Source organism: Arachis duranensis, chromosome 10, assembly GCF_000817695.3.
Source record: "Arachis duranensis cultivar V14167 chromosome 10, aradu.V14167.gnm2.J7QH, whole genome shotgun sequence".
NCBI classification, from domain to species: Eukaryota; Viridiplantae; Streptophyta; class Magnoliopsida; order Fabales; family Fabaceae; genus Arachis; species Arachis duranensis.
Window position 1 is genome coordinate 62,664,867 of NC_029781.3, and position 23,787 is coordinate 62,688,653.

At 35.2% G+C, this 23,787-nt stretch overlaps 1 protein-coding gene across 2 annotated transcripts; it reads right to left on the reverse strand.

The window, feature by feature from the left end:
* Positions 1 to 19,391: 19,391 nt before the first annotated feature.
* On the reverse strand, positions 19,392 to 23,552 carry LOC107469801 (inactive casein kinase II subunit alpha-2-like). Of its 2 annotated transcripts, XR_001588252.3 has the most exons (7): positions 23,227 to 23,552; positions 23,001 to 23,136; positions 22,651 to 22,779; positions 22,169 to 22,363; positions 20,492 to 20,720; positions 20,059 to 20,149; positions 19,392 to 19,725 (listed from the first exon to the last, which is right to left on the reverse strand). XR_001588252.3 is itself a non-coding variant. In XM_021132670.2 (5 exons), exons 2-4 carry the CDS (start codon positions 23,112 to 23,114, stop codon positions 22,283 to 22,285), a joined length of 324 nt encoding a protein of 107 aa, XP_020988329.1. In that variant the 5' UTR covers positions 23,115 to 23,136; positions 23,227 to 23,552; the 3' UTR covers positions 21,544 to 21,772; positions 22,169 to 22,282. The 2 variants fall into 2 exon arrangements, 1 of the variants encoding a protein (XP_020988329.1); XM_021132670.2 differs by lacking the exons at positions 19,392 to 19,725; positions 20,059 to 20,149; positions 20,492 to 20,720 and adding an exon at positions 21,544 to 21,772.
* Between the last annotated feature and the right edge of the window lie 235 nt (positions 23,553 to 23,787).

Here is a 23,787-nt window from a genome sequence, read left to right on the forward strand (position 1 = left end):
GCTCTAAGTTGACCATCCGTCTCTAGAAGCCCATATTCAAGTGGGAAAGTAAAGGTTAAGGAGAAGAATTTTACCCACTTGAATGTTGTATTGGACGGTAGTGGCCTTGGGAGAGGTATTTCTAATGAATTTGCAAGCTCCACTCCCTTGTGCTCTTCTTTGACAACTTCCACCTCTTTGCAATCTTTTTCAATATCAACCTCTTCTTTTTGGTAGATTTCTTCCAATTCAATCTCTGTTTCATTGTTCACCAAGGATATGGAAGGTTGTGCTTCTTCTTCTTTCATCTCCATGTCAAGTCCAATGGGAGAGGACACAAATGTAGACAAGAATTCATCAATGATCGAATCCATCTCTTGACCATCCCTTTCAAAGTCTTCAATCATGAGATGCCTTAGAGGTTGTACACCTTCGTCAACATCAATTTCAAATGTCTTTGAAGGAGGCTTTATAACTTGAACTTCCCATGGAGGTTTAGCATCTCCTAAGTCTTGAACCACTTCTTCTTCTTCAATAATTCCGGCTTCCTCCACTTGTTCGAGTACAAAGTCACGCTCCTTATTGTCCACTGGAGTTTCTAGTGTCTCCTTCATACTACGTTCTTCAGTAGATTCTCCATATGAAGCCATGGGGGTTCCTTGAATGTCCGAACGTCAGAAAGGCAATCGATTTATCGCTTGATCCAGTTGTTTAAGTATGAAATCATATTCCTCCTTGATGGCTTCTTTTCTATGATAACTCCCTCCAACTACTCATTCATCTGCAAAGGTCTCTACTACCTTCACCTTTAGTGCCTCCTCTAGCTCCTTATGAAGTATGAATTCGTGAAGATGATCCTCTCTCTCTTATTCCATGTCAATAGTATCATTGGGATCATGTTGCTCTTGGGTTGATGGATGTGGGTGCTCTTCCATGGATAGTGGTGATGGGATGGGTGGATCATTATGTGGTTAAGATGGAAGTGCATTGGAGCTTGAGGGTTGAATATTAGGGGTAAAGGGTTGGTCTATGCCGGATATAAGTACTTGAAGAGTAGAGGTGAGACTAGTGATAGAGGCAAGTGTGCTCTCCATGGAGGATTGGGATGGATAGGAGGGTTCATTTTTTTGGAAAATAGGTCCATAATATGGAGGTGGTTCTTTATGATAAGGATATGGAGATGGTGAATATTGAGGTGGTGGTTTTGGGTATGGTTCATATGGTGGTTGGTGTGGTGGATAAGGATTAGGGTCATCTAGAGGTGAATGGTGGAAAGGGGCTTGTGAGTGTGGTGGTTCGAAGCTTGAGGAGGTGGTTCATCGGCATATGATGGAGCTTATTGGTAACTACAAGGAGGTCCACCATATCTATCATCCTGGTATGCATTGCAGGGTGGTCTTCGTCCATGATATCTTGGAAGGTGTTTTTGCCTAAAGGGTTGATCAGATCCTCTTGGCTCCGTCCATCTTTGATTGCTTTAACCTTGATACATATTCCTGTTATAGCTTCCTCTTCCTGCAACATAGTTGTAACCAGACTCATAGTCAAAGGGGTGAGAGTTCATAGTAGTAGGAGAAAATTAGAAACAAAAACTAAGATATGAAAAAAAAAAGATAAGAAAATATTTTGAAAAAGATATAATTTTTGAAAAAAAATAAGATAAGATTTTGAAATAAGATAAGATAAGATTTTGAAAAAGATATGAAAAAAAGATAAGAAAATATTTTGAAAAAGATATGATTTTTGAAAAAAAATAAGATAAGATTTTGAAAAAGATATGATTTTTGAAATAAGATAAGATAAGATTTTGAAAAAGATATGATTTTTTTTTTGAAAAAGATTTGAATTTTGAAAAATAAGATAAGATAAGATAAAAATTTTAAAATCTAAATTTTTTTTTGAAAAATATTTACAATAACCAATAATAAGGCACATGTTTGCAATTCCCCGACAACGATGCCATTTTAAAGAACTGAAGATTGATGGTTTAGAAGTTATAATAAATTCTCGTTGCAAGTATAGATTCTAGACCAAGCAATCAACCTTTCTTACAAACGTTTGGTTGTCCCAATTAACAAACCCCTTTGAAATTGATAACCGAAGTATTTAAACCTTGGGTCGTCTTCTCAAGGAATTGCAGGGAAGTATGATTTATTATTGGTTATGCAAAGGTATATTTTGGGGTTTTGAAAAGGTTTGAACAAATAATTTAATTGATAAGAAAAATAAATTAATAATTAGAAAATCTCTTAGCAAGGTATGAAAACTGGAAGTCCTATCCTAGTTATCCTTATCAATGGTGATGATAATTATATTTTTGCTACCACTAAGTCAACCTCTAACTATGAAGGTCAGTTAAGTGGACAAATTAATTTAACACCTAAAGTCTTAGTCAACTCCTTAAGGAAAGACTAGAGTTATAGGAATCTAAATTAATCAGCAAGAATGATAATCATCAATCACGATGAGTTTGATAACTCAAGAGTTACCAATTAATCAACCAAAACCAATAGTAAATAATCTAAATTATAAACAGGGAAAAACAATCATGAGTTTGAAATACCTCAAATTATATTAATCAAGAAAATCATAACATGAATGGCCATTAAACAAATAAAAGAGAAAAATAACTAAAAAGAACATTGAACCTGAGATGAAGAAGAAATATTCTTAAATTCTAAAAATCCTAATACTAAATCCTAAGAGAGAGGAGAGTGCCTCACTCTCTAAAAACTACATCTAAAATTATGAAAAGTGTGTTATGAGTCATCTCTCTTCATTCGTCCACTTTGCAGCCTTTAATGTGTATTTTCTGGGCTTGAAACTGGGCCGGAAATAGCCCAGGATTCGCTGGAAACGAATTCTGCCACGCTGATTTTCGCAGATGGGATGCGTCCGCGTGGAGCACGCATTCGCGTCACCTAACTGTATGGCCACTACAGCGAATTATATATCAAATCGAAGCCACGGACGTTAGCTTTTCAACACAATTGAAACCGCATCATTTGACACTCTGTAGCTCAAGTTATGATCATTTTAGTGCGAGAGGGTCAGGCTGACAGCTTTGCAGTTCCTTCAACTTCTTGTATTCCTTCCACTTTTGCATGCTTCCTTTCCATCCTCTAAGCCATTCCTACCCTGTAATCCCTGAAATCACTTAACACACATATCAAGGCATCTAATGGTAATAAGAGAAGATTAAATAAAAGAAAATAAAACCCAAAGAAGCATATTTTCAATCATAGAACAAATTCTTGGAAGAAATTATAAAACATGCAAATCATATGAATAAACGTATGAAAGATTTATAAAATCCACTCAATTAAGCACAAGATAAACCATAAAATAGTGGTTTATCAGAGACCAAGGACAAGGAGTTTTCAAAGTTCTTGGAAATCTTTAGAAAGTTTCTAAGGAATGTAGTGCAATAATTCAGAGAAAATTGCCAAGGAAGATGCCAGATCCAGGGAGTTTTCAGATTCTATGCACTATTGGGAGTATCAACTTTGACAAAGCCGTATGTGATCATGGTGCAAGCATTAATTTAATGTCCTTGTTTGTGATGAAGAAGCTGCAAATTCAAGAGGCATAACCAAAAAGGATAGCCTTACAAATGGCAGACAAGTCTCTGAAACATGCACATGGAATAGTGGAAAATGTCTCGGTTAAGGTTGGAAAATTCTTTCTTCCTGTAGATTTTGTGATTTTTGATATGGAGAAAGGATAATTAGTTCCAAAAATGGATGAGGATTACTTGGTATTCAAGGTTTTTCAACCTTTACATCACTTAGATGAGGAAGGCACTTGCATGAAGAGTGACCTCACTAACTCAAGTCTCCAAGGATGCCAGCTGGGTGTTTAGCGCCATGTCTCGTCCTAAAAAAAAAGTAGTACTGGCATTAAACGTCATGAAGGGCATTTAACACCTTAGATGGCAAAAGTTATGCAATGTTGTGGTGCTGAACGCCGAGGTTGGCATTTAGCACCAACAACACGGATTTCAAAAAAGAAAAAAGGGTTTAACCGTTACCTATAGTTAATTACCCTCCCCCCATCCCCTTTGACCATTCAACCCCACTCTCTCTTACCCCCTACCCACTTTCCCATCCATATTCATTCACCCCTATACCAACCACCCTTCACATCACCTAATCAACTCCCATCAATCCCACTAACTATCTCTCTCTCTCTCCATTCTCCAATGGTCATACCCCCTTTCCCACTCTCCCATTTAATTTTATTTAACCAACCCTTCCTTATATCCCTATTTTAACTGTAACCTCCCTATTCCCATCTATATAAATCTCACTTCTCCATACTTTTATCTCACCACTCACAAAACATTTTCACTTACTTCCTTTCTCCTTCAACTTTAACCACAACACATTTAACTTCTTCCCTTTCTTCTAGTCCCTCATTACAATCGAACCCCCCTCAACTTTTACAATCTTTCTTTTGTTTACCTTTTCACCTAACTACTCCCGTCTCATATCTTATTTTTCTTTTCTTCTTCATATATACCTCGATTCTTACCCCTTTCCGTTCCTATCACTCTCACATCCATTTCTTACTTGCTTCCCCACCTTCAACCTTTCCCTCAAAACTGCACCCCACGTCCTTCTCTTTCTTTAACCCGCCCCCGTTCTTCCAACCTCTTTCCCATTTCTTTTCTTCCTCTGTCTTGACTTTATTTGTTTGTTCGGGGACGAACAAAAGCTTTAAGTTTAGTGTTGGGGCACTTTGCTTATCTCTTTTCTCATATTCCACATGGCACCCAAAACTAGAGAATCCTCTTCAAGGAAGAGAAAGGAAAAAGCTCTTGTGACTGACCCATTTAATTTTATTTGGTTCTTCTCCAAGACCTACGAGGATCACTTTAATGAGATTGTGAACAAAAAAAAAGTGATCTTGAAGGTCCGCTTTGATCTACAGCCAGACGAGTATCCGGAGTTCGAGGAATAAATTCTGAGAAGGGGTTGGCTAGTTCTATGCAACCCCGTGATTGATGTGGGTGTGCTGATGGTCAGAAAATTCTATGCCAATGCTTGGATGATTTACAAGCATGTCAAGGGCGTGAACCCGGATCCGAAGAACTAGCGCACTCTGGTCCAAGAAAAGATCTTAGAGTTTGGTCTAAAGAGTATGATGGATGTACAGTAGTTGCCACCATCTAGAGACAACCCTCACTCCTATACTCAGAAGGTCAAGACTGATCAAAGACTGGATCAAGTTCTTACTCACATATGCCTCTCCAGAGCACAGTGGAGGAGAGATACTAGAGGTCAGTCGTACCAGTTAGGAACGCATGATCTGAATCCAGTTGCTCGAGGATGGTTGGAGTTCATTCAGCGCTCCATCATCCATATGAGTAACTGGTCTGAGGTTACCCTTGACCGAGCGGTGATGATTCACTACATCATGCTCGGTAATGAGGTAGAAGTACAGCGTGTGATTCCTCAGAAGCTGTATAGCATAGCCACGAAGGCCTCCACCTCTGCTAGATTGGCCTTCCCTCACCTTATCTTCCTCCTGTGTGAGGTTGCCCAAGTTCGCATTGATGGGGATACCCGTATTAACATTGAGAGGCCGATCACACGGAGGGGTATAGAGTACACCAAAGATCTTGGGGGAGCCAGTTCCCCTTCCTTAGCAGGAGTAGCCTGAGATGCCTCAGGGACATTATTTTCCTCCTCGTGACTACTGGGATCAGTTGACCACAACTATTGGGGAGCTGACGTCTTCTATTGATCAGTTGAGGATAAAGCACCAGGACCACTCTGCCCTCCTCCATCAGCTAAGTAAAGGAACAATAGAGCTAGAGGAGGGAGCTAGAGGAGCTGAGGCACAACAAAGAATTCCCAGGAGGGAGCAGCCACCAAGACTGTGGTGGTTGAGTTTCATTATCTGTTGCTTTATTTATTTTCTATTTTTTAGTATTGTTTTCATGTTTCCTGGTTATTTGTTTGAAATCCTTTGCATGATTGCTAGTAGTATCTTATTGTTTTCTAGCTTAGTTGTTTAATTTAGTATTTATGTTTATTTTGAAAATCGTCCCATGTATTGTTTAATAAGCTTGAAAAATCAAAAGAAAAGAAGTAGTAAAATGCATGAGACTTGAGTTATATGTTATGAATTATTCTAGTTACTTTGATGTGGTGGTATTATTTATGATTCTGAATGTATGAACTGAACTATGCATGATTGATATTGATGTTAAAAATGTTGATTCCAGAGGTACAGGAACTTAGAAAAATATTATGGATTCCCTAAACTCAGTAAGAAATTGATCTTTTAAGAAAAACAAATAGCAAAAAGAAAAAGAAAATAAAAATCAAGGTCCAAGGCTCTGAGCATCAATGGTCAGGAAGGTCAGATATGACTAAAAGTTTAAAGAGTTGTTTTCCTAACCATATGATTTTGGTGTTAATGTGTTAAGAAACCCTTGAGACAGAGCACTAAGAGTTAAGACCCAGTGCAATTGCAGAGTATGCCAAAGGATCTGAGTACCACTGACTGGGAGGAATAAAAAGAAAAAATAAATAGAACTCAAAGTGTTCCTCAGTTAAATAGTTGTGGTGTTTGTGTGCCAAGTTAACCTTGAGGACAAAACACTAAGAGTCACGGCTAAACTCAAGGTATAAAGCACCGAAGAAAAGGAAAGAAAAAACTGTGTTCAAGGATCAATCGGAGCTTAAAAAGAAAGAGAATCCATAATATCATCTAGTTTCTAATTTTGAGGGATATCAACATTTCCGAGCTTTAAAGGATAGTGAGATGTCAAACCTATTCAAAATCACAATGCCATCAACCCCACTCAGTAATTGGACAGGAACTTAAATGAACACTCAAGTCTTAGGAAAATTCTCTTCTGAGTCCTATATTATTTTTAGTTGCTTGAGGACAAACAACAGTTCAAGTTTGGTGTTGTGATGCGTGAGCATCTTTCCCTTATTTTTTGTTTATTTTAAGTTAGAACTTAATGAATTTTAATCTTATTTTAGTTTTTGAAATCCCTTTGGATGCTACTTTGAGTTTTTTTGGTATTTTAATTATTTCAGGTAAAGTTTGGATCAATTTGGCAAAGTTTGTGTGCAAGTAAATAGGAAGAATTCAAATCTGTCAAGCTGGTGTTAAACGCGGACCTGGGCGTTTAGCGCCAGCAGCTCAAAAGCGCAAGAAGGCTCTCTGCCCACTAAAGTGCTAAATGCTGGCGTTTAGCGCCAGCAAGTCAGAGATGAATGGGAGCTTTCTACCCACAAGGGCGCTAAACGCTGGATTTGACGTTTAGCGCCAATGATCCGGATCACATTCTCACTAATGAAGTATCTTTAGTTGGATTTAGCTTTTAATTATTCTATTCTATTTTATTTTATTTATTTTTAATTATAAACAAAATCTTTTAGGTTTAGAATTTATTATTTTTTTTTTTAGTTTCAAATCAAATTAAGTTAGATATAAAAGGGAAAAGATTTAGCCCTTCGAGGGATCTTCTTACTTCCGCACTGTCACATTTTTCTGAACCCTAGTTTTTTCTCTGAGTCATGAGCCACTAAACCTCCTCGGTTAAGGTTAAGAGCTCTGTTTATTTCTATGGATTAAGACTATTATTGTTCTATTTTAATTAATATATTGATTCATTTCTAAGGATTACTTTCATTCTTCATCTTATGAATCTGGGTAGATTGGAAGAATAACCCTTATTCTATATGCGTTCTTGTGTTCTTGGAAGAGTTATCTCACTTGGACACTAACTTGAAAGTAAATTCCTCCTAAATTGCTAATTACTTGGACTTAACGGGACATATAATCCCTTTATATCTGGGTAATTAGGGTTTTTGTGGCTAATAAACTAGAATTGAACCTAACTCTCTAATCGAAATTAAGTGACCAAGACATTAGGGGTTAACTAAGTTAGAGGAGACTAAATTACTAAAGAATTAGGGTTTAGTCAATTACGATTTGCGATGAAATAAATCTTACATGATTAAAATAGTTAGCAAGAAAACTTAATCCAGATAGATAAATAACTCCGAAACTTTAACTATTTTCTCGTATATACATACATACATATATATATGTATCTGAAGTACTGGTTAAAGCTTTTAAACCCCAAAAACATCACTTTTTGCCTGTCTGACTAAGGAATTATTTGACTATTGTTGCTCAATTTATCATTTTTCGTGAGATCGACCATCACTCACTGATGTATTATTTGGTATGACCTGATGCACTTGTAAGTTAGTTTGTGGACTTTAAATTCCGCACCACTTTCTAATCCAATTTTAGTTTGCTCACAAATTCTTTGTTTTTATGCTATTTATTATTGAAATCCTAAGTTGTGCTTGTCTGATTAGAATAATCAATTGACTATTACTTGTTTAATCCGTTAATTTTCGTAGAAAGAATAACCCACTCTAGTGTTATTATTTGGTACAATTCGCGATTGTTCGTAGTTTTGAAAAATCTGCATCACTCTTATCGTGACCAAAACATAAAATATTTTTCAAGACCAAAAAAAAAAGGTTTCTATCCAGCATGATCGAAAAACTTATCTGCTATGATAAAACCTCGTTCAGTTGATTAACCCCACCCCAAAAAAACCCCTCGTTCAGTTGGCAAAACGGGTGTCCTCCTGAAACCCACATCATACGTTAGAGGCTTATATTATATGCGTCAAGGATGAAGCCCAATGTAGTTTGTGTATCAGTGTGCGTCTCGTGACAAAAACAAATTGCTGATACCCCAAATCCAATACAATTTTTTTAATAATGATAAAAAAGCCGAAAGAATATATCCCGACCCAAAAAAAGGCTATAAGAATATATGAGATAATAGTAGGTAGAATCAAATTCTAACATGGTCCTTCCATTATTCTTAAAGGATGGTTCTTGGTCACAGTATTGGCAGAACATGTTTAATGATCCCGAAAAGAGACGTCTGTGAAGAAAATTAAAATAAGACGTATTTTTACCTTTAAATTTCCAATAACATTTTTTCTTACATATTTGTACATGTAAATTTAAAACAATGCGAGTTAGCTAAAAGTTGACTACATATTTTGTACATGTAATTAACCTATAATTCTATACAATAATGGACCAAAATATTTCACACTTTCTATCTAGCCTGAATCAAAACCCATAACCTGGACATAGCATTACTCTAATGATAAGTATATGGTATAATTATACTGCTAGTAAAAATTTAAGAATAATCTAAAGTTTATTAGAACATATACCAGAATATTCCATTAAGAAAATTAAATTAAACCAAAAGTTCAATTCATTATGCTACTGCTTCCATTCATGCATGATGCATCACTGTTTTTCACTTTATCAATAACATATAGATAAATTAATATTGATCAACCTATTAAAATCAGAATATATTTATTTCCAAATTTAATAGAATTTAGAAAAGTATTTACTATGACTATTTAAAATAATAAAGTATAAGGAATCTACTTTTTTATAATCAATTTCAACTAATTTTTTAATAAAAATAACTTTTCTCTGTTCACTTTCAATTCTCTTTTTGACTCACATTTATTAATATTAATTTTAATTCCAAATTCATATTATTCAATTTTTTATGGCTTCCAATAAAATCATCATTAGTTTTTGATATTCTATTTTACTTTTGAATAATTTTTTGTAGAATTTTATTTTTTATGTAATTTTGAATGTTAGTTTTAATTTTAATGCGAGTTAAAGATAAAATTTAGAAAATATAGCCTGGTATTGATGATTAAATAGTTAAGTGTTTGTTGGAATCTTCTAATAAATGAAAGAGACTCATAAGGTATAACAGTAACCAACAACTACTTACATACAGCTGGGTTCTATAAATTAAGGGTGTATATGATCTGCATCGGCTCGAAAACCTAGCCAGAATCCGAAATAATTTGAGGCACATTGGCCTGAATTTGAAGTGGTCCGGAATTGACCCGGAAAAAGAAAACAAAACCTAACAAAAAACTAAATCGGGATTGGGCCATAGATCGGATCACCTAGACCTGGCCCGATAATTCATACTACTAGAGGGGAGAGGGCACATGCCAAACACTCCAAGGCACGCTTAGTTTGCACTTTGCAATGCACAAAGAGCACACAGCCCTCTTCTCTCAGCACCACAAGACATAGTCACGCACCCTTACTCCCCCATGGCTTACGAATGGTGCCGCCACCCTTCCTCTCTCAATCGTCTCTCTGCCTCTCACCGACCGCCATCACCCTTTCTCTTTTAACCTTCTCTTTGTCTCTCACCAGCCACCATTAGAGCGCCCGTCACCACTCACCAACATCAGAGTCACGACGATGCTGCACTACTTCTCGTCTCTCGGTGCCGACGAGTCGACGACCTTCAGTGATCACGAATGCGAAATGTGACGAAGCTTCTTTGACCCTCAACAATGAATAACTGCTTCCCCCCGCTCGGTCGGATGGTCACGACAGTGTTGCCCCCAGTCGTCCTCTTCTTCTCTGCCACTGGTCTTCTTATTCTCTTCTCTGACCTCTGCTCAAGCTCAGGTAAATAATTATTGTTCTAATTAGGAATTTTGATTATTGGAACTTCTGAATATTAGGATTTTTTGTTATTAAAACTTATGAATATTAGGGATTTTGATTATTGTTCTGATTAGGTGTTTATTGTTCTTCATGTTTCAGTATTTGATTATTGTTTTGACTAAGTGTTTATTGTTTTAATAAGAATTTTTTTTATTATTGTTTGGCTGTTGATTATTGAAACTTTGATTAGGTGTTTATTGTTCTTCTTATTTTAGTATTTGATTATTGTTCTTATTAGGTGTTTATTGTTCTAATCAGAATTTTGATTATTGTATTGACTCTTAATTATTGAAACTTCTGATTATGTGTTTATTGTTCTTCTTGTTTCAGTGTTTTGTTCTGATTTTGTTCTGATTATTGGTGAACTTCTGAAGCAATGCCGATTATTGCTGAATTTCTTTTTGACTTGTGTGTTTAGATAACAAACAATGGGAGGAGAAGATAATTATATTCCTCTACAAATTACCAAGGAGAATTTCGTTAAGGGCCCGATTTTAACCTAGTATAATTGTGGCCTGAAGGTGTTTAGATTTTATCGGGTCTAGGGTCGGATTAGGGTCTAACAAATAGGCCTAGTATATATTTCTATTAAAACGAAATGAATAATGATTATGTTGATTATTGCATGTATATATGATTAAATTCCCAAAGTGGTCTCCCAGATTTGACTCGTGCATCAATGTTACCCCTCAATTTCCAATTGCACTAAATGTACCCTCCAATTTGAGCTCCAGACTACAAACAGATCCCCCTGCCCATTTTCAGCATGAGTCAGCAAGCGGAACGTTGACCTGGCACTACCACTTCCAAGTAGGACATGTAAATTGATGTCGTTTTATTTGTAGGCACGAAATGAAAAAGAACGTCATCGTATTATTGTGCAAGGATATTGAAAGGTTTATTGGGCAAAGGTGATCATTCACAACTCTTTCTTCTTCTTTTCTTAAACCATTTCGTCTCCTCCTCCTCCTCCTCCTCCAGAGAATGTCGTGACAATAGGACACCTTCACATTAACGATTTTCTGAGTTTGTTAGCACAAGAAAGAAAAATTTCAACCATAGAAAGTTGCTGAAGTAGAGGGTACCATCATCGTAAGTATAAACGAGGTTAGCAATATTGTTACAGATTGAAAAAAAAATTTGGGTACTCATTGATCGTTCTTCATTTGAATTATTTTTTGAGGTGATTTCATTTGTATTTGCTATTTTTTTTTAGATTATTATGTTGTTAGGTTTTTTGTAGTTACTATGTTAGGGTGGAATTTCATTTGTTCTATTTTTTTATGTATGAAATAGGAGATTTTTTTCATTAATGTTACTTATGTGGAGTTGTGATACACTGTTAGTGCTGCATATGTTTAATTTGTTTATTTATATATATATTGTAGATGGATGAAGTTTTGAATATTTCGTTTCATCGTGGAGGAACTTTTGAAAAGAGTGTTGACGGAAAGATGGGCTACTATCCTGATAATAGAAGCTGCTTGAGTGATCTTGAGTTGGATAAGTTGGATGTATTTTATTTGAGCAACTACTTTAAGGAGCTAGGTTATAACAAAATAAAAGAGGTTTGGTGGCTTGTACTTAATTGGGAAGATCATGGAAGTGAGTTTGAGGAAGTTAAACACTGATGTAGAGTTGAGAGAGATGTGTCAGATGGGTTCATAAAACCAGGGTCTTATTAATGTTTTTATTGAACATGAGGTTTCGTCACCTGAACTGCTGCAAGGGAAGGAGGTTACGATCTATGTTGATGATCAAGTAAGGATTTTTGGAGAGCAAGCAAAGAAAAATGCCACATCTGTTCCACACCATTTGCTAATATCAATGCTGAAAAGACTCCCACTTGTAACGTTAGTCGACCAAGTGACCAAGTACCCAAAGGCTCAGTTCCGGTGCCTAAAGAACAACAACTAAAAAAAAAGACTAAGACAGTCCCCAAACCAACATAAACCAAAGTGAGCAGGAGGTATTGCTTGAGGTCTGCTACTGTGTAGGTTGCACAAAGGGTAAGAAAAAAGTGCAGGATAGCAAGATATTTGAAATATTGTTGTCCTCTGATGAAGACTCGTCTAATTCTGATAAGATTGTAGAAGATGAGCCCTATAAACTAGTTAAGGAAGATAGCTCATCTGATTCATGTGTTGGGGACCCTATTCCTTCATGTAAGCAAAAAAGAAAATACAAATAAGAGTGCTGAAAAAGGTAATGGTAAGGGCAAGGGGAAGGAGAAGGAGAAGATATGTGTTGATGACGATGCTTTTGTAGAGGATGTTTCTGATTTTGAACTAAATCTTAGATTCATGGGAGGTGGCGGGCCTAAAAATTATGATGCCTATAATCCTGGGACTAATTTTGATGGTTCTAACTCCTGGCATTCGTTGAAGGTGAAGACTCGACTGAATTCTAAAGACAAGCTAGAAGAAGAGGATGAATTTGATGAAGTATTTCTAGCTTTTAGGGAGGGTGCTAGGCTTGGAAGTTACATTTAGATGTTGGAATGAAGTTTAATACCAAGTGAGATTTTAAAGAGGCTATTAGGGAGTGTACCATCCAAGAGGAAAGGCGTATTCAATTCAAGAAGAATGATAGGATAAGGTTAACAACAGTATGCAAGATGATAGAATACAGCTGGGTTATTTTTTCTTCGAAGGACCATAAGGATACTTCCTGGTAAGTAAAGACATCCATAGATATTCATAGCTGTCCAAGAGAGGATAAGAGCAGGGTAGTGATACACCACTATTTTATGATATATTTTGGACTGAATTGAGTGGATTTTATCAACTATTCTCACACTTATTCATGTAAATTGCATGTTTTTAAGTTTCCTTCCTAATTTCGTGCTATAATTAAAAACATGCTTCCTTGGCCTTAAAATTGCTAATTTTAATCCTCTCTTATTACCATTCGATGCCGTGATATGTGTGTTAAGTGTTTACAGGTTTTATAGGGCAGGAATGGCTTAGAGGATGGAAAAGAAGCATGCAAAAGTTGTAGGAATACAAGGAATTAAGGATTCCAGAATCTGGAAGCGACGCACACGCGTGGATAAAGCGTACGCGTGGCTAAGTGCAAGATTCAGTGACGCGTACGCGTGATGAGCATTACGTGCTACACTTAACAAAACTCGTTGGGGGCGATTTCTGGGCTGATTTGGACCCAGTTTCAAGCCCGAAAATGCAAACTAGAGGCTGGGATGGAGCTGAGATTGAGGACACTTCACTTTTCACTTTAGTTTTTGATTAGTTTTGAATTCTAGTGGGAGAAACTCCTACTTCTCTCGAGGGTTTTGGCATTCTTATTTTGATTTTCAAGTTGGATCTTGAGAGAGTTGCTGCTACCTTCATTCCTCAGCATTTTATTTCTAGTTTCTTCTTTAATTCCCTTAATACTCTTTTCTATTTGGTTATTAAATTCATGTCTGGATCTTGTTACTCTTGAATTTATTAATGCATTGAATTATTTTTATGTTTATTTTTATTGCTTGTTTGATCATTGCTAATTATTGTTAGCGCTAATTTTGATGTAATTCATTTCTCATAATTATCATGTCTTTTATTTACACCCACCATATGTTTGTGAAAATAGCATTCATGTTAATGGAGTAAATATCCCAACTTGGTTAGGGGTTGAGTAATTGGGACCCCTTGAGTTGTTATACCCAAGTATTAATCTGTAATTGGAAATTGTTGGCTAGCTCAAATCTCACGAACTCTAGTCCTTCCCCACGAGGTGACTAGGACTTGTGAGCTATAGTTAGTGATGCCCACTTGGCTTTCCTTCAATTGCTAGAGGATAACTAAGTGGGAGCAATGAAAATTTATCGTTACACTTGGAAAAGACAACAAGGATAGAAATTCCAATTCTCTCCCCTAACCAAGGTCTTTTATTTTAATTAATTATCAACTCTTGCTATTTATCCAGTGCTTTAATTTCTAACTATTTATTTTTCTGTTCTCAATTTAAAAAATATTCAGGAAACGACCTAGTGCAATTATTGTGAATTACCTCAATTTGAGGTAATAAATAACCGGGAGTAGAATCCCGGGTCGTTTCCCTAAGAGTTGACACAATTATTGTGAATTACCTCAAATTGAATTGAAAGAAAATGGAAGGAACAAGAGTAGATCTACAACAAAGTATAAGAACAACATAAAGGAATTACAACAAAAGAATAGAAGAATGATGATTGCAACAAGAAGGAATTGAGAAGAAGAAGTAGAAGAAGATATGAATAAAACCCTAGATCTAAGAACTAAGCCTAATCCTAATCCTAATCCTAGAGAGAAGTGAGAGCTTCTCTCTCTCTAAAACTAACTAGAACTAATCCTAATGTGTGTAAATGATGCTAAGTGTTGATTCCCTTCAATCCTTGGCCCTTTAAATGCATTTTGGCGCCAAAGTTGGTTGCAAGCTGGGCCCCACAACTTTTTAAAATCGCCGGGCATGTTTTCTATTAAAAAATCATATACGGCCACCGACGCGTACGCGTATAGCATGCGTGCGCGTCCCTTGCAGTTTTCGCGATCCACGCATTCGCGTATTGTGCGCGTGCGCATGGATGTTGTTTTTCAAATCTTTGGTTTTTTCATGTGTTCTCCACTTTGAATGCTTTCCTCTTCACTCCTTTGATCCATTCCTAGCTTTTTTAACCTGAAATCACTTAACAAACAAATCAAGGCATCTAGTGGAATCAAAGGTGAATTAAATTTAGCTAATTGAAGGTGTAAAAAGCATGTTTTCACACTTAAGCACAAATTGGGAGACAATCATGAAACCATGCTATTTCATTGAATAAATGTGGGTAAAAGGTGATAAAATCCCCCAAATCAAGCACAAGATAAACCCTACAAATGGGGTTTATCACCCCACCTAAAATCGTGACCATAGCCTTACCTATGGTCACCCCTCCTTAAACCATGACCATAGCCTTATCTATGCTCACGGTTTTTCGCCGAGACCATAGCCTCTATGGTCATCCCACCTTAAAACCGTGACCATAGCCTTATCTGTGGTCACGATTTTCACCGTGGCCATAGCTTATCTATGGTCACCCCTCCTTAAAACTGTGACCATAGCCTTATCTGTGGTCACGATTTTCACCGTGGTCATAACTTATCTATGGTCACCCCTCCTTAAAACCGTGACCATAGCCTTATCTATGGTCACAGTTTTCACCATGGCCATAGCTTATCTATGGTCATAGTTTTCACCGTGGCCATAGCTTATCTATGGTCACCCTATTTTTAAATGGTGACCATAGCCTATTTTGTTTTATGAGATTTAATTTTTATAAAAGCATAATCGCATCCCAAAATGATGATAATCACAAAATAAATATAAGAATGAGAAATTCAATAAATCTAAATCATAAAAGTTTCATCAAAAACTAGATATCCATTATAACACTAATCAAAATAAGGTGTAATTTATCCATTATATATAATATGGGATAAAGTCTCTTATCAAAAAGTAAAGAACATTCGAAGTTGTTATAAATGGTGCCGCAACAACTAGTCAACTCCTGTTATCTTTACCAGTATGAAAAAATTATTCTGTATACAAAACAAAGCCAAAACAAATTTCAAGAGAAGGTAAAGAACATTCGAGAATAAAAAAACAAAATAATCAATTAACAAATACTAATCCTAAAAGAAACGAAAAGAAAAAGATAAATGAAAAAAACATTCCCTACATAGTTATCTCCATTAAGATACAAGAACTTAAAACCCAATTGCATGAAAGTAATTAAATTATCTCAAAAGAAAAATGAAAAAAAAAGTCTGCATGAAGACTTCAATTTCTCTTCTCTTCTTAGTTGTACTTCAAAAAATTAACACTAACACAACCAAATTCCATATAGCAGTCCTTGTTGTTTAATATGATTTTAATAAAATATAATAATCCGATGATGATAACTTTGTATTAAACTATATATTAATTATTCAATTTAATTATAAAATAATGCAACATTAACTTTTACCTATTTTGACACTCATAAATTACTAAAAATAACTTAGAGCAATTTCAGTTATACATAAAAACTAATTAAAAGAAAGGAATAGACAGCATTAGCGCTACACTACTACAATTTTACAAAGACCTAAATTAAAACTAATTAAACTAATAACAACAAAAATTGGAGTTTTCTTACACATTTTAACTTTCAGATCAGAACCCATTTCTTAGAAAAAGCCTTGATGCCTACAATATATGTAATAAAACAAACAAACAAAATTTGGATAAGAAAGAAACATTAAACAAATCGCATCAACATTCAATTTTTTCGTTAATTAATAGGTAACATCATGTATATATCAGACCCTGGAATCTTAATTGAACGATACCATTTAACTAAAAAGCTATTTTCTTCTTTTTATTATCGCCTCTTCTACTAAGCTTCATAATCTTTATTATCTTTCCTAATTTTTGAAATCAAAGCTAGCTACCTTGTTCAACAGCAGAGACAATTTTTTATTTATATTTTTTTCCAACACCTACTGATAGTTTAAATTTAAGATCAGGGACTAGAAAAATGAAGTCTAAAAGTTGCTAGCTAGTAGAATTTTAGTTAACTATGAAGACACAAGCAATTGACCCGAAGCAAGAAAAGCTAGAGGGACTGCACCAATACTTCTGACCAGGTACATGATTTCCATACCATCTTGTCTACTTATTTTCTTCTTACTTTGTTCTTTTTTTTATTTCTCTTTCCATCATCTCATTTTCGTTTTTATTTTTTTTCTAAAAAATTCATACTTTATGAAAAGCACTACTGATTTATTTGACATTTATTATCTATTTTATACCAATCAGAATCATATTTTCTATTTAAGATAGATCAGATTGCTGGTTCAAGACATTTTCAATTCAAAAAGTTTCTTTTATTCAAGAAGGGAGAGATTAGAATTTAGAAACCAAAAAGGGCAAAATTTGTCGAGGTAAACACTCATGAAATAGATCTGTGAACAAGAATTTTTTATACATGATTTAAAAAAATTAAAGGGGGAAAATTAATTAAGCAAAACAACAGAATGCAAGTAACCAAACTCAATATGAGTGTGACAGAGAGAGAGTTAAATTACATGAATGTCTAAGCCATCTTGCATGTGCTTTGAACTTTGAATGTCTCCCAACACTGCATCACCATCTCAAACTCAAATTAACTATGACAAAGCTTCCAATCACAGCGACATAGCTTCCAACGATGGCAACGGATCTTCCTGCGGTGGCGGTGGAGGATGTGTAGGTGTGGGGCCTGCGGTGGTGGTGCGAATGTACGCAAAACCCTACACCTTTTCATACAGCAGCAATACCAGCAAGTGCACTGGGTCGTCCAAGTAATACCTTAGCGAGTCAGGGTCGATCCCACGAGGATTGTGGCTTGAAGCAAGCTATTGTTGTCTTGCAGGTCTTAGTCAGGCAGATCATAAGGAGTTGTATTATGTAAACCTTGAATGATTATATGTCATAAATGCTTGGAAGGGGTAAAACCAATTGGATTAGCTAATAGGAATTATATGTTGGGAATAGAGTTGAGAGTCGGAGTTGCTTTGTCTTTATGAATTAACTTTAGTACTACTATCTTCTTTGCTTGTGAATGATCTTCTTCTATGGAAGGCTGTAAGTGATCAAAGCCATTACCCGTGGTCATTGATCTCTTCTACTACAAAATAAATGCCAGGGCCCTTGGTCATTCAATCCAACGGAGGGTGAAGCACATAGCAAGTCATTCTCCTGGCGATCCTACTCAAAACACCACAGACAAGGTCAAATCTTCCGGATCAGAGAATGCTACTTCTTTGGAATCTAGCCTATACCACGGAAACCTTAATCTCCCCGGAGATCGGCTGAACTGGTGTCTCGAGAAGTCCCCAACGAAATGGTGGATTAACCGTCTGAGAGATGTATAAACATAGTTGTTGGCACGTACTTTTCTTCCAAGTACTCACATGAACCCAAATAGATGTGGGTGTTTATCAGGCACGTTCGTCTTAATGTGATGAACAGAGCTAATTGGTTAGATTATCCTATTCACCACGATGAAGATCGAATATATATCTTAGAGATAGATCAAACACGAATCGAAGAAGAAACAATGGTACTTTTATTAATTCATAGAACTCAGCAGGACTCCCACTACAAAAAAACTTGGTAATTACGGCGGTTTTTTAAGGTTATTACGGCGGTTTGAACCACCATTATTACCTTGAATGGCGACCAAGAAAAACCGTCGGAATTCTAAGCGCCATTTGGTTATTACGGTGGTTTTTAAAAAACCGCCACAATTCCCATGGTTAAAACGGCGGTTTTTTAACATGTTAAAACGACGGTTTAAACCGCCGTTATTTCCAGATAAAACGGCGGTTTTTTGGTTGGTTAAAACGGCGGTTCAAACGGCTGTTATTTTCGAATAAAATGGCGGTTTTTTGGTTGGTTATAACGGCGGTTCGAACCGCCGTTATTTCCGGATAAAATGGCGTTTTTAATTTGTTAAAATGGTTGTTCAAACTGCCGTTATTTTCGAATAAAACGGCATTTTTATTGTTGATTAAAACGGCGGTTCAAACCACCATTATTTCTGAATAAAACGATATTTTTTAATTGGTTAAAATGATGTTTGAAACTGACATTTTTACCAAGTTAAAATGACATTTTATGTTGTTTAAAACGATATTTTTAAATTGCTATTTTTACTGAATAAAAATAACACTTTTATCGTTTTAAAAGGCATTTTTAACTATTATTTTTACCACATTAAACAAACAATTTTTTGTTTAAAATTTTATAATAACAAAAAATCAGAACCCATAAACAAAATATTACATCACTCAAATAAAATATCAAACATAATATATAATTTTTTTATTAGTACTAGAAATTAGAAGTAATAATTTCTATACAAATAATTAAGCAAATTATATCCACTAATTATTACTTTGAGAAGTATTAGCATAGGCATGCAAAAAAAAAGGGCTCGAAGGACATGAGCTGTGAGCTAAAAAGTCAACTTCTGGCATCATAACATTTCTAGTAGCATTGGCATGAGCTTGAGAAATTAACCCACCAAAATTCCTAGTCTCCAAAGAACTTTCTTTGACTTATATATATATAATACTTAAGCTTCCCAAGTTTAGATACCAAATGTCTAGATAGATTAGAGTTATCAAGATCCCTGCAAAAAGTAACACAAGATGATCAATTTAAAAGAAAATGTCAATGGAACACTAACTACTTCATTCAACCTAAAATTCATAATGTCTATTTCCAAAATATAACATTAACAGGTTGAATAAAAATCAAATCAAGCATCAAAGAGATAATTAGCCTCTGTCATAAAACAAAAGCAGTGTATATATTAGAGGCATCCTACAAGACATACAATTAAGAATAAATCATTAAGAAACCTAAAGCATCATTCGGTCATCACAGCATTTAAGTATCAAAATTCTACCTACTGGTTTGTCAGATTAAAGTTTGGAATGTAATGAGTCACGGTAAGCATCACCTTTTATGGACTAAGAGTAACCTTTTCTTCACAAACTAAACCAAGCTCTGCAAATAAAGCTTAACATGATATAGATAGCCGAATTAGTTACCTGCAAAATGAAACATTGTATAACCCATGCAATGGTTTAGCTTGGTTGTTACTTGTTTGGAAAGCTAAATTGTCTCATCATGTAATTTAAAATGGATAATATAGCCATTTTGATGGTTGAAAAATTTATTAACAAAAATGATCCAAATACTAATTTATTAACAAAATTGTATACGTGAAGTTTGAAACCTTCCTAAAATTGTATACTAATTTATTAATTTGGTTGTGCAGAAGTTTGAAACCTTCCTAAAGTTGCAATTTAAATTTGTTGCGTCAATCGGAATTAATAAGACAAAAAATGACCAATTCTAAACAAACAAAGCATAAGACAAAGAAAACTAACCTTCAAGACAGCTACCACATGAAGTCAATGGCTAAACTTGCTGAGACAGTTAAGAGGATAGGTCAAACCAACTATTTCAACTTTCAATATAGAAGCTTTACTTTTGAACTTCTTGGCCTATTTTGTAGAACAGAAGTATCTCATCTGATGGAAGCTTGAACAACACAGGATTCCACATAGGAACATTAGGTTGCTCATCAGCAACTACAGGTGATTCTCATATGCCATTCTGTTGATTGTAAATTACAAAGTCAAAGACAAGATAGTTTAATGAGTGATTAGAATAGGTAAAAATGGGAACTCTGCTATAAAAAGGAGAAGAAACCTTGTAAGTTTGCAACCAGATTTTGATAAATAAGTCAAAAACAGATTCAAGAACTAATCTTTTTTCCAAGAGAACATATTATCAATCCACAATTTCCATCACTTTCAGTTTTAATAAATAAGGACACCGTTTGCCGTATGATAGCTATGAACCAACAAAATATCATTGCCTATCCATCCAACAAAGCATTCTCAAAATGAAAATCTCAGTCATAATTTTCCAATTTCTGCGAATTTGTCGGCATTACTTATGAGTACGTGGACTTGGAATTAGATTTGGATATGGATATAACTCTCATTGCTTTTCCTTAAGACCAAATATAAATTAATAAATTAAAAAAAAGAGATCACTTTTGCTTGTATCCTTTTTCTTATGTCACAAAGCGCAAAGCATAAACATGAATGAACTTATGAAATAAAAGCTACAAAGAGTTGACAAGTAATAGAAGGTTAGAAATTTATTGGGGAAAGTACATTTTCTTCTATTTCTAAAGTATGTGAAATATTTTATCAAAATCCTCAACAGAAACGACAATATATATAAATAGAAAACAAATACTTTTATTGAAAAAAAAGTAAAAAACAAAGACTTTTGAACTTTTGACTACATAAATGAAAACTTCTAAAAATATTTTTTTTAAATGTCTTTAATTCTTTACAACAATTATTAGCAAATGCTAACAATTTTTTTAAATATTTCAAGAGTAAGTAATAAGTTAAATATTTCACAAAAATTTACAAAATCATATTCGAATAAACACAAGGTGGTAGACAGGAAATTGAGTTTTCAGTGGCAAAAAGGAAAAGAGAAAAGCACTAGTCTTCTTGCACATACACAAGAGGGTGAGTGAGTTGTTAGTAACCATAATCTTGGTACTTTGTCACTGAAGCATCAAGAAGCTGAACACCGTAGTAGTTCCCAATATACCCTTGCCTTGATTGTATTATCTTCAAAGACTAAATATCAACTTAGTAGATATTGATATTACAAATACATTTAGTGAAAAAAGTCTATTTTCCTACTATGCATTATTCATAAGCAATGGAAGTGATTTACAAAAATCAAAATCAACTTCCTTACAAGCCACTCTACAACCTATTTCAAACCTCAACCAATTCATTCTTTAATTGCATCTATTGGAGGATTAATGCAGAAGAAGCTGTCAAAGAGCTATGCAGCAATTACTCAACCACTTTCTAATATTTCACCGTAAAGAAAAATACAAAAATCATAACTGAATTTTCCACGAAGCATCGGCATAGATAGTATCTAGAAATATGTCAAACAAATAATGACTGCAAAAATAAGATATAACAGCTGATCTTAGACAACCAATAGAGTATAAAACTTACCTTTAGAAGTTCATAGATATAATATTGAATATCATAATCTGACAGGGTGGGGTAGAGCACTGTAAAATTAGTGTTATTGACATATTCAAATATAAGGCTTGGGGTCTTTGATTGCTAGTCCCTAACAATGTCAAGCAGCTTTATAACATTGGGACCTCCACAAAGATTATGCAATATTTTGATCTCCCTCTTTAACTGCAACCAAAATAACAACTTATAAGATGTACAAACTTATATATACAACCAGAGTATTGAAAAGGGTAAAATCTTACGGTGTTTGAAATTAGAAATTTAATAACAAACTAAATGAACTACTGGACCAAAGTTGGCCATTGAAGCCGCAGCACAGCATTCATTTCCATATGAGGATGGAATGAAGTGAAAAAGTATACTAAAACTGAAAACAGCAGTGTTGCTTTAAATTAAAAATAGCAGTCATATTAGTTAATACAAATTGCAATTGGTGTAGGGATTGGATTCACCTTTTTCTTCTTGACGGGTTTGAGGATCTTGATGATGCATTTTTCATTATCGGTGGAGTAAACACCCACAAAGACCTCGCTATATTTCCCTCTTCCCACCTTCCTCACAACCTCGTAGTCATCTGCTCCCTGCAACTCATGAACACAATTTTTTAGACAGATATTAAATAAACAAAATAGGAAATAGGAAATGAAATAAAAGTATTATTAATAATAAATATGATTATTGTTACCCCCACTGGACGATGAGACTATAAGCACATAGTGGAACAAATTCAGAACTGATAAAGCATGAAAGAATCAAGCATTAAGTTTCAGCCACAAATAATCCAATAAAATAACAAAATTACCGCAACTCCATTCTCCGCAGCATCGAGCGCTTCATCATCGTCATTATGAAATGTTTTAATGATCCCTTCTTCAGAAACCCTAGCTTCTACAATTTTAGTAGTTGTAGTTGCCATTTCGCAAAATCTATCATGTATTCTGAAATTTGGATCAATAATTCAAGAAATCGAAGGAATTAGAGTAAAATATTTTCAAGAGAAACAAAGGAAAAGAGGGAGAAGAACCTACCTAGCGAGCTTGTGGGAGGAGAATCTCACAGCACATTAGCTCGATGGATGAGATTGCCGGCGTAGGAGAATGCCACCGGAGGAGATCATTGCAGTAGGAGATGTCGATGGAGGAGACCATCGCAGGAGGAGACCGTTGTAGGAGGAGATTGTCGTTGGAGGAGAGAGGTCACCAGAGAAGATCGCCACTGAGGAAAACATCGCCGAATGAGGTCGTCGTTGGAGGAGGTCGTCGCCGGAAGAGATCGGTCAGAGGAGGTCGTAGCCAGAGGAGATCAGTCAGAGGAGATCGTCACAGAGAAGATCCCTGTGGCAGCGATTCAAATTTTGCGTTTAAACGGAAAATTAGAATTGGATTAGGGTTAGGCTATTTTATATAGAAGTGATAATGGCATTTTAAAACTGCCAAAATCAACATAAACCGCCACTAAATGCAATTTAATTATGGCAATAATGAAAAACGTCATAATATCCGGGTATTACGGCGGTTTTGTAAAACCGCCGTAATATTTATGCCATTTTATCTCCCTTTTTTGTAGTGTCCTCCCCTCAACTTAGGAGG